This window comes from Ovis canadensis, chromosome 15 (genome assembly GCF_042477335.2).
Source record: "Ovis canadensis isolate MfBH-ARS-UI-01 breed Bighorn chromosome 15, ARS-UI_OviCan_v2, whole genome shotgun sequence".
Lineage (NCBI taxonomy): Eukaryota > Metazoa > Chordata > Mammalia > Artiodactyla > Bovidae > Ovis > Ovis canadensis.
Window position 1 is genome coordinate 56,875,534 of NC_091259.1, and position 11,532 is coordinate 56,887,065.

Consider the following 11,532-nt stretch of genomic DNA (forward strand, 5'->3'; position numbering starts at 1 on the left):
TTATGAAAATCATGTAACTAATGATACACTGTAAGAGTTAAAATGTGCTCAGTCGCTCAGTCATATCTGACTCTTTGTGACCCCATGAACTGTAGCCTGCCATGCTCCTCTGTCCATGGGGTTTTCCAGGCAGGAATATTGGAGTGGGTTGCCATTTCCTTCTCCAAGAGTTAGTATAGAAGATCATATTTTATAAACTCAAAACTTAGATTATCTATGTAGATGTTCATTTAAAATAATTTTACTGGCATGTGAAATGCAAAACTTAAGATGCAATGGCTTGAATATATGTTAAACAAAAAATTTAAAATGTTTCATTTTTTGGAGCAAAATCATTAAGAAAGATATGATCAGCATATCCTTTAAAAAGTGTAAAATTAAAAAAAATAAAATATTAAGAATACATTTTATATTTGAAGGTATCACATGAAGGATGATTTCAAATATTTAAATGACACTTGTACATCTGAAATTAATGTTCACATTTCTCATTTTTTATTTTTCACATTAATTTTATTTTACTTATTTACTATAGGGAATATTATCTAAGTTTGATGTTCACATGTCTTTATTTTTATTTGTTGATATTTCAGACAAGGTGAATGTGCTGAAGGAGAGGGGTAATTAGAAGTAGAATTAAGAAATAGGGTAAAGAGGAATAGGAACAGACATAACTGAATTAAAACCAAGGAAAAGACATAAGCTAATGGAAATTCTAAGTGTATTCCATATGCCTGACATCTGAAATCATAATTTAAAGTTAGTAAGATCTGTTTTATTATAGGAAATATGTGTTCATGAGAGGTCAAATTTTTCACTCCAAGTATTTTTTAAAAATCCAATCCAAATGAGTCAGTCTTTATACAATGATTGATTCACTTCTATATCACTTATGCATTAAATAATTATTAAGTGACTCTTTTACACTAGACATAATGTTGATTTTCATAGGTAGCAAAATCCTTGAGACACAGTTCCTACAGTAACAGAGTAAGATTTGTGAAAATATACTACTTATCATTAAGACCAATATAAAAACTGGGAGTTACAAAGCATTCTTAAAGTTTTATTTTCTGCTTCATATATTTCTTCTCTTTCAGTAAATACAGACATTTCAGCTAAGACATTTCAATTAAACTTGCAAGTTTGTTAATACAACTCTATGCACAGCTATGCATTCAATAATTTCAGAGAAATGTGAAGACAGTTTATATATTGAAAAGAGTTCTAGATAAAAATTGAGATCTGTATTACCTGTTTGCTACTACTATAAACTTATAAGTATCTATACCTCAGTGAGTTAGATTTTTATTAGATACATCTAATCCAGTAGATTATATAATCACTGGCTTCATATGACATTATCTCAGGGACATAAAAAAATCACTGAGTTTGGCTTTCTGAAAGAGTAAGATTATTTCTAAAAATTAAATAAAAATATGAAAGTTGCCCCTTTCTATTCCCAATGAAACTAAATGTTCTCAGAAAGAACAGAACATGTGAGTAAAATTTTAAAAGATGATGCTGATGGACCATAAAGTTCGAAAATTTCCTTTTTGAAACCTAATATGCTCTTACATCAAGGTAAGGTTTTTTCCCACTTTAAGAAAGTTAGCATAAGTAGATTTACAAACACACTCACATAATGAGAAATGTAATATGATTCTCTGACAAATATAGTGTATCAAGAAGCAAAGAAATATGGGTTTAGAATAATCAAGGAAAACTTCATGACAATCAGCATTGAATCAGGTTAGGATTACAAATGAGAAACCACAGATGGAAGTGATTTCCAACACACTCCACTCTAACACATTTTATACTTAGAGGGAATTTAGAAGTTTGTATTAAGTCAGTCTATTATAAATCAAATAGACATCAACTCTCTCCTTTAGGATTTTTCACAATGTACTGTCAGAGCTATTTCTGCTTTTTTTTAAAAGTAATCTTTTATCAGTAGCACTGGTGCCAATATAGACAGCAGACAAATCACTATATATTTACAAACTTAATATTCATGTCATCACTGGGTTGAGGACATGTCTACATCACAGAAGAACTGATTCTTAGGGGAAAAACCAGGTGGAGAAATCCTTGGTGGATCTGCTTGGTCTTCACACTATAGATGATTGGGTTGAGCACAGGTGGAACTAGCAGGTAGATATGAGCCATGAAGATGTGGATGAGGGGGGATGAGTGTTTGGCAAAACGATGGACAACAGAGAGCCCAATCATAGGCACATAAAGAATAAGTACAGCACAGATGTGAGATGCACATGTGTTGAGGGCCTTAAATCTCCCCTCCTGAGATGAAATTTTTAATACTGAGTGAAGGATGAAAACATAAGACATAAAAATACCCAAAGAGTCCATTCCCCACAGCAAAGTGATCATAACCATTCCATATATAACGTTAAACTTGGTGTCAGCACAAGCAAGGCGGATCACGCCCTGGTGCAGACAGTAAGAATGAGAAAGGATGTGAGAGTAGCAGAAGGGAAAGAAGGCCAGCTGGGCTAGAAGTGGAATCATGGCAAAGGCACTTCTAAGCAGGGCTGCAATGCCAATTTTCGTGATGAGCGTTGGAGTGAGAATGGTAGCGTATCTTAGGGGGTGGCAGATGGCCACATATCGGTCAAGGGCCATAGCCAAGAGCACAGATGACTCAGTGAAGGAGAAAGTGTGAATGAAAAACATTTGGACTACACAAGTGTTGAACTGGATCTCCCTGGATATGGACCACAGCACCCTGAAGAGTGATATCATTGTGGGCAAGGACATGCCCATGTCAGTGAGAGAAAACATGGCCAAGAAGTAGTACATGGGCTCATGGAGCCTGGGGTCTGTCTGGACAATATGTAGGATAGTACAGTTACCCATAATTCCAACAAGGTAGAGGAGACAGAATGGAATGGAAATCCAGTGGTGAAATTCCTCATATCCAGGGATACCTGTGAGATAGAAGGTGGAGGACAGGATATTGCTGGAGTTTGCAGTTGCCATAGGGCTTACTGTTAAACCACAATCTGGATTTACAATCACACTCCAGAAGGGGAACAAATGAGAAGATCAGCACCTGTGTCACAAAAACAAAACAAAACTTCAGAGTGTCCTGTAATATATCCTAAATTAACCTTCACAGTTTTGCTTTGTCTTTTTTAATTTCTTTGCTGAGTGTTGTCCGTTTAGGAAAACATCCACTTTTATAACCAGGAGGATCTTCCCTTCTTCTTCTCAAATGCAAATGTATTATAATGTTCTATGATTATGGATAATCTCCTTCTAAAGACACCACCCGGAACAGTACACACAAAACCCATTCTAGACTACATCTTTAATTTCATACTCTTCTTCAGGAAGATCCTTAACCAGAGTCACTAGTCATACATTATAACTTTTTCTTAAAAAAAAAAAAATGACTTTGGCAGTGACTTACATGAAATGGCTTTCCTGTCTTAGCTTGAAAGATTTTTCAGTAATACTAGAACACCATGCAAGGCATATTACAGAATTCAGGTAAGTATTGATCAGCATAGTTTTTGCTCTTACTAACCTATCTCTGGATATATAAGTGATGCCACTGGGTTGGTACCCAGTGAAAATCAACTCTAGTATCAATTTAGCCTCAGGCTAGTATCCCAAGAGCTAAACATAAGTTAGGATAGACAGAAGAATGTATGATTTTTAAAAATTATAAATATATAATTTTTCTATGTAATATAAGCAAAGTACAATTGACTGACTGCATTTAAAGATTCCAAACCTTCTTCCTACCATGTTTAGGGATTGATTTATTATTTAGAGACAAGCTCTATTTGTAAAAAAACCAAAATAATTGGTATATAGGGATTGGGGAAAGATTGAGTAGAAACTCATGATTCAAAGAAAAATCAAGAGAAAACAAAATAACAAAAAGATTGAATGACCAAAAAAAAAAAAAGCCTACTGTGTCTAAACTTGACACTAAATATTTTCTACTTGGATGAATGAGTTAATATATTTTCATCTATTAGATTCAAATACTTCTTCTGTAGTCAACAACAATGCCTCTGAAGATGAGCCACCACTTGCCCTTTTGACAACCATCCATGCTTACCAAAATTCTAATCCATGGGACAGATTGCCTCTAATTGTAAATTAGTAAACTGTCATCATGGTATCTTGAAAAGTCTACTTTGGTTTCTGGGAGATCAAATCCTTTCAGTCTCCTCTTGCTGTTATTTTAGTTGCTAAATCATGTCCGACTCTTTTGTGACCTCATGGACTGTAGTATACCAGGCTCTGTCCATGGGATTTTCCAGGTAAGAATACTGGAGTGGGTTGCCATGTTCCCCTTCAGGGAATTTCCTGACCTAGGGATCGAATCTGTGTCTCCTGCATTGGTAGGAGGATGCTCTACCACTGAGTCACCTGAAAAGACTGAACTCCCCTCTAGTTACATGTAAATAAACCCTGACTGCAAAAGATTCTTGCCTTGGATGTTTAATAACTTTCTAGGAAATGAAAGATTCATAATCAAGTCACCAAATAGGTATATTACAGAAACAATTTCAGGCTTTTAAACTCTTATTACAATTAAGTTCTACACACACACATAGTATGAACTGATAACCTCTTACAGCCCTGCAATTTAACTCCCCAAATTCCTACCTACTTCATCTTCCTGTCTACACTTGCACTAATTATTACCTTTAATGCCCAGATTTTCCAATATTATCCCTTCTTTTGATGATTCTTTTCCAATTTTTACACCATAATCCAAATTTAGAAATCTGGTTTTCATTTCACTGCCCACTCGATTCAGACACTTTTTCTGATTTTATAAGGTTTCTTTGAATCATCAAAAAGGAGTAAATATGAAGTTTCACTGAAACCTGGGAAGATACCTGATCTAGAGTATGTCTTTGGTCATCTTACTGACTCTTCACTGAGATTTTAAGGAGACAGTTATTCAACATCTTCCTTATTTAGAATCTGTTTCTCTCCTTCTGCAATCACTTTAACCTAAGCTATATTCTGGTTTCAGTGTTGTGCTCAGTTTAAATTTGACCAAATCACCTTCTCTCTGTACCAAAGTTGCCTCCTCTCTGAGCTCAAGAAAGTAACAATTTGAAAGGATGTGCTAAGGTAAAGGATATATTGTGTGTAAAATACTTATCAAAGAGCCTTCTGGATGATGATGATAATGACAACAATGATGATGACAACAATAACACCAACAAGAATTTTTTAAAGTATAATGGGAGGAGGAATATATGGGGAGACTATGAATTATCCTCCTTGAGGGGAAGGTATCACGAACAAAACCATCTCACAAGTGACTTAGGTGGCCTGAGAAGTAGAAAGTGAATTGCATCAGTTTCATTTCCTTTTCATCAAGTAAATTTCAGTGTAGCCAGAGATATGAATTGCCTCTTAATCATTTTTTTTTCTACCCAGAAACTCCTCTGATCATTATGACACCACATATTCACTTCTCATTTTATTCACTGCCAGATTTGAAAAAAGCAACACAAAAAGTTGAGTCCAGGATAGAATGAGAAGTCTCATCAAGAGTAAGCATGAGATCTTTGGGACTTCAGTGAATTAGGAATTTGAGGAGTCATATTAGCATTCTGAAATTACCACGACATAAATATCCATTATATTCCACATTCACTAGAATCTGGTCTGTTATTTCACAACCCCCTTTAGGTAGCACCTGTTCATTTTGATAATCCAATTCCTAGTGTTCCTGATCTTACAATTTTAAATGCATTCACATTGCCTTGTGGTATCTTCCACATCTCCAGAGGAGGAAGATGGAGTTTGCGGAGTTAGTTTATAAACTCATAAATCTGAAGGTCTTAATGTGAATTTAGACCATAATTAATTTCATATGAAAAATCACTGGTAACTAGGATTAGAAGGGACCTCAAAGATTATCTGGTGTAATCCCACTCATATTCTGGAATTCCTCTTCTTATGTCTGATAATAGTCCTTCACCCTGTGTAAGAAATCATGTCCACCAACAGAAAGCAGGCCACGTGTCATGCAAGTCTAGGGTATATTAGGCAAGTCCTATCTGAAAACTATGAGTCTGGCTTGAATGTTTTGCACAGGGAATGAATAATAAAAATATTTGGAGAAAGGATAACCTCTAATAAACTAGGAATCTTTTCCTTCTTGAACCATTCCCTTGGTGTCTCTTCTCACACTTTGGGTGTCTGCCCTTCTCTCTCTTGTCTCTCAAGCCCCACTTTGTGTTTTTCCATTACTTCCCACTCTTTTCCCAGTCCTTACCTACTTGGTATAATAGTTCCTCTTTGCATGAGAGATTGTTTTAATTCTCAAAGCAAGATGCATGAGTTAATAAGTCTTCCTCTAATCCTTAGAGATATGAGTCTCCATGAGAAATGCAAGACTGTGCCTGTAACCCTGCCACTGTCACTATTTTAGTTTATAGCCCTTCCCCAAATCCTCTCTGTATCATTCCAGATATTGCAGTTTGGAAATTCAAAGGCAAGAAGGCTACAGAGAGTCTCAAGTATTTCTCACTTCAATGTCCAGAACAAAGTAGGTAGTACAACATGAGGTGAAATACTAACTTGTATCCAGAATATGGTAGAGTAGTAAAAGGTTGTTAGCTATGGTGTAGCCAATAAGAAGAACTTACTCAGGACATAGAGGTGGGAATGGCTCTAAGTTGGTACTGTTACCACATGCTAGATAAAAATGAAACTTACTTGTGTGAATTGCTTCCTTCAAAACTGTTGTAATAAAGAGTATATGGGAAATCTCTGTAGCTTTCACTCAAATTTGCTGTAACCTTAAAAGCACAATGAAGAAAGAGACCCATTTTAAAGATCATAAGCAATAATGCCAAATGTGATTCTCTGTGCCATAGTTTTTACTAACGAAAGAGATTGTATAAATTTGATTTGATTATGTATAGATGCTTTCATTCAATGAATGAAGGGCCATATGTCTGTCAACAATTCTGACTTCTAAATGTCTACTGGTGATTAAGCTATGTAGCAGCGTTGGCATGTGGACTACTGAATGATAAGAAATCTCCTCTCAGGGTGAATAAAACTGTCTTAAAAATATTGATTTCTAACTGTTTAGTACAGGAATTTCTTTTAAAAATGTGTTTTACTGATAATCTTTTTTGACTCTGATTTTGAACCTTGTAATACTAATTTAAATGTTAACAAATCTATCATCAATTCACTCAAATAAGATCTTGTTGATTACACATGTCATAGCTTGCTAATCTTCCTGCACTGTTATATTTAAGATACTCATTGACAATTAGTTTTTTCAGGAGTTGAAAAATACAAGTAATTACTACAACAGAAGTACTAGTTCTCATAAATAATATTTACTCAGTTATTAAAATAAATTCACCATCCAATAACAGTTCATGAAAATAAGAGGCTATTTCTATCCCACCACTAGAAAAACCTTCACACTTCTATCTTCCAATATCTTGTTGTGAAATTACCAGAGAAATGAATAGAACTTACTTCCTTCACTGGCATGGGATGCCTCAGAAATATCCTTACACTTAGCTTTTTGTAATATTAACTTAAATCATTGGAGAAGGAAATGGCAACCCACTGCAGTATTATTGTCTGGAAAACCCCATGGACAGACGAGCCTGGGTGGGCTACAGTTCATGGAGTCGCAAACAGTCAGTCGGACACAACTGAATAACTGAGCACAATTTAAATTACTTTGACATCATCCAAGTTGGATATGTTCAAAGATCTCAGATTTAGAGGATTGTTATTAGTCAGTGAAACCATACTCCTTTACTGTATGGTCTGTATATTCCTCATGTAAAAATCATAGGAACAAATTTAAAAAAAAAAAAAGCAATTTCATCTCTCACTGATAAATTCTTTGACAACCAAGATCATAAGCTCAATTTTGAATGATTTACTCTAATGGCAAGAAAATGATATACAAATATTCACATTTACAGCTACAAGATAGAGTACTACCGAGACCACAAAGCCTGAACTAGACGTGTGTAGCTGAGAGCAGATACAAATATGAAAGGCAGACTGCTTGCAGAAGAGCATCCTTAGGCTGTTTTCCAGATCTGCTCTATTCTGTCTTGACCACAGTGAGGTGAATCAACAGGTCCCTTTGCTCTCTGACTTCTGGTTTGACTTGATCTCTAATGGAAATGCAGGAAGCAAGAATCCAGAACATACAGTTGGAATGTTTACCCCCTTGACTCCCCAACAGCCTTCACTGTGGCTTCCTCATGGTGGCTGCATCTTTCTACAGAAAGGGAAAGCTCATGCTGGGTGTCCTCCACATGCTGTCCTTCCCATGTTCTGGTAAAAAATTTTGTTCCCTTGCCACTTCAGGACTAACGTTGGTATCAAATTCCCTTCTGTAGTACTATCTACATCAATGATATATTTATAAAATATGTATAAAAATATTTCTTCTTGGTTTTACCAAATCTTGTCCACATATTTTCAATGACCCCTGATGCCTGTATCAAAGTCTTTATATTATCCAGTTTGAGAACAATTTTATTTTTTCCCAACAGAACCTTAATTAAGACAAAGGAGAGGTGTCTCATATACATATATAAACCTCTGTTACTTTCTATCTCTGTCTTTATGTTCATCACCATCACTATCACTATTGGCCAACTTAATATATGTTGAAGTTCTAATATGTATAATTTTCTCCCACTTTTTACAGGAAGCCTGATGTTCATTTTTTGGTTAATCAAATGAAAAAGTCTTTTTTCTCCCAGAATGGGGGATTCACCTCAGAAATGTCAGTTGTTCAAGTGTAAGAGGGAAAATGTCAGGTAAATCTTTGGATATTTAGTTTTTCAACACAGTTGAACACAGTTCAGTGGATCCCTTTGATATAAAATCTACATTCATATCTGATTTAATTGTTAACATAATTTTCACAGATTTTTTTTTTCTGTTTTCAATTCACTTGGAACTGCAGAGTTTGTTCTCTATTTTTATTTTTATTCTGTTCCCTGAGCTGGTTTTCTTTCTAAATGAATTTTTAAAACTATGATTCCTAATAGTTTTAATTTTTAAAATTATCTTATGTATTCTTTCTGTTCAGAGTATCTAGAAATAATCCTGAAAAAAATGTGTTTATTATGTTTTTCAGCTTCCCTTTATTTAACCAAGGAGGGATCTTTGAGGGTGATTTAAAATAGTATTTGTACAAAACAAATGTGTTCTCTTTGAGCCCTCTTTCTAACTATCTTAGATCCATTTCTATTCTCCCATCAGAATATGTACTTTAATCTTGGGTGTTGAAAATGTGTTTCCTCTTATTTCCTAGGGAATTGTGTAAGACAGCAAGATCCTTGGACGACTATAGTTTACGGAGATGGGGGGAAGGGTTCTCTCTTGCTCTATTTTTGTTAAAAGTTATGTACATAAGATATTACACCTAATAGGAGTGTACATTGATCAAGGGATTTTGATGTGTTCACTATATTTCATGAATATAGATTCCCTCTATTGTGAAGTTTGGATTTCTCTTCTAGTTTTCTCCATTGAAGAAAACTAACTTTATTCATTGCCCAGATTTTTTTCTGACAATCATTTCAATAGAAGTAAAGGAAATAAAGAAATGTAATAGTTTCATTTATTTCATCTCTAAATTTAAACATCCACTTGCTTACAATTTGACTCAAAATATGGAGTGTGAAGTCTACTTTGACATAATGGAAAGAAAATGTAATGAGTTATCAATATCAATTCTGCTGTATATTATGTCTTTTACCATTGAGTTATTCAGTGAATTTCTCCATTTTAGTTATAACATAGAAAATTGGACTTCCCTTCAATGGAAAATGGCTCCATAAAATATTTGAAAAAATTAACCCCACTTATTAATTCTCCTGACACAAGGGTTTTTAGATGCTTTAAAGCTAGGAAATAATGATAGAAACTGAAATGTTTTTCTTGAAGGGACATGTGGAATTTGTGAGCTATTATAGAATTATTATATACCAAATGTGTCCAAGAATTTCTAACAGGTTAATCTTTAGGATGAAGGCAATGGATGCAAAAGTTAAAATATCAGAGAATCTAAGTGCGAGCAAGCTGTACCCTTTTGGATAATAATATCCCTAGGAAGCCTTGGCGAATCTGCTTTGTCTTGATGCTATAAATAATTGGGTTGAGAACTGGTGGAACTAACAGGTAAATATCTGCCATGATAATATGAATAATGGGAGAAGAATGTTTTGCAAAACGATGCACTAAGGACAACCCTATCATCGGCACATATAGAATGAGCACAGCACAAATATGGGAGACACATGTACTGAGGGCTTTGAGTTTCCCTCCCCGGGATGCAATGCGCAACACAGAGTGGAGGATGAAAGTATAAGATAAAAAGATTCCTAGAGAATCTACACCCCAATAAAATGCAACAACAAACAAGCCATACAAAACATTGAATGAGATGTCAGAACAGGCCAATAGGATGACATCTTGATGTAAACAGAAGGAGTGGGAGAGAACATGGGAGTGACAGAAAGAAAATCTGGGGATACGAACAAGAACAACAGGGAGGACAGTGGAGCATCTGATTATGATGAAGACCCCTATATAGACAATGCGTTGTGGGGTAAGTTTGCTGGAATACCTCAAAGGATCGCAGATGGCAACATAGCGGTCAAAAGCCATGGCTAGGAGCACAGCTGATTCCATTAGAGAAAAAGTATGAATGAAATACATCTGGGCTACACAAGTGTTCATCTCAATCTCCTTAGCATCAAACCAGAAGGTTCTCAGTACTGTGGGCAGGGTGGAGATGGACATGCCCATGTCTGTGAGGGACAGCATGGCCAGGAAGTAGTACATGGGCTCATGGAGACTCTTGTCAGTGTGGATGATGTGAAGAACTGTACAGTTGCCCACTATTCCAATCAGATAGAACACACAAAAGGGGATGGAAATAAAGTGTTGAACATCCTCGTAGCCAGGAATCCCAGAAAGGTAGAATGAAGGCATCTGTCCAATACTGGAATTAGTGCCTGTCATGACATGGTTCCAAGAAGCCATTTTTTCTACCATTAGAGTGTGAACTCCTAAAAGGAAGAAAAACATACAACATTGAGAAGACAGCAGGTCATGTTTTTATATTAGGTTTTTTCTTAATGCTTGCTTTGTAGGGGCATTATTCATACAGATTTAGAAATTACTTTGAATCATGTTAATATATTACTGTTTAATCCACCTGACCTGCCTCCTGAGAAACCTATATGCAGGTCAGGAAGCAACAGTTAGAACGGGACATGAAACAATAGACTGGTTTCAAATAGGAAAAGGAGTACATCAGGGCTGTATATTGTCACCCTGCTTATTAAACTTATATACAGAGTACATCATGAGAAACGCTGGGCTGGAAGAAGCACAAGCTGGAATCAAGATTGCCGGGAGAAATATCAATCACCTCAGATATGCAGATGACACCACCCTTATGCCAAAAAGTGAAGAGGAACTAAAAAGCCTCTTGGTGAAAGTGAAAGAGGAGAG

At 35.5% G+C, this 11,532-nt stretch overlaps 2 protein-coding genes across 2 annotated transcripts; both read right to left on the reverse strand.

The window, feature by feature from the left end:
- Positions 1–2,043: 2,043 nt before the first annotated feature.
- Positions 2,044–3,003, reverse strand: LOC138420738 (olfactory receptor 51G2-like). Its single transcript, XM_069554160.1, has one exon. It carries the CDS (start codon positions 3,001–3,003, stop codon positions 2,044–2,046), a length of 960 nt encoding a protein of 319 aa, XP_069410261.1.
- A 7,074-nt stretch (positions 3,004–10,077) lies between these two features.
- Positions 10,078–11,037, reverse strand: LOC138420163 (olfactory receptor 51G1-like). The gene has a single exon (XM_069553309.1). The coding sequence runs from the start codon at positions 11,035–11,037 to the stop codon at positions 10,078–10,080; it is 960 nt and encodes a 319-aa protein (XP_069409410.1).
- Between the last annotated feature and the right edge of the window lie 495 nt (positions 11,038–11,532).

Bases quoted from the DNA above. Each gene is read 5' to 3' on its own strand.
- LOC138420163 (XM_069553309.1), bottom strand. From the start codon at position 11,037: ATGACAGGCACTAATTCCAGTATTGGACAGATGCCTTCATTCTACCTT.
- LOC138420738 (XM_069554160.1), bottom strand. From the start codon at position 3,003: ATGGCAACTGCAAACTCCAGCAATATCCTGTCCTCCACCTTCTATCTC.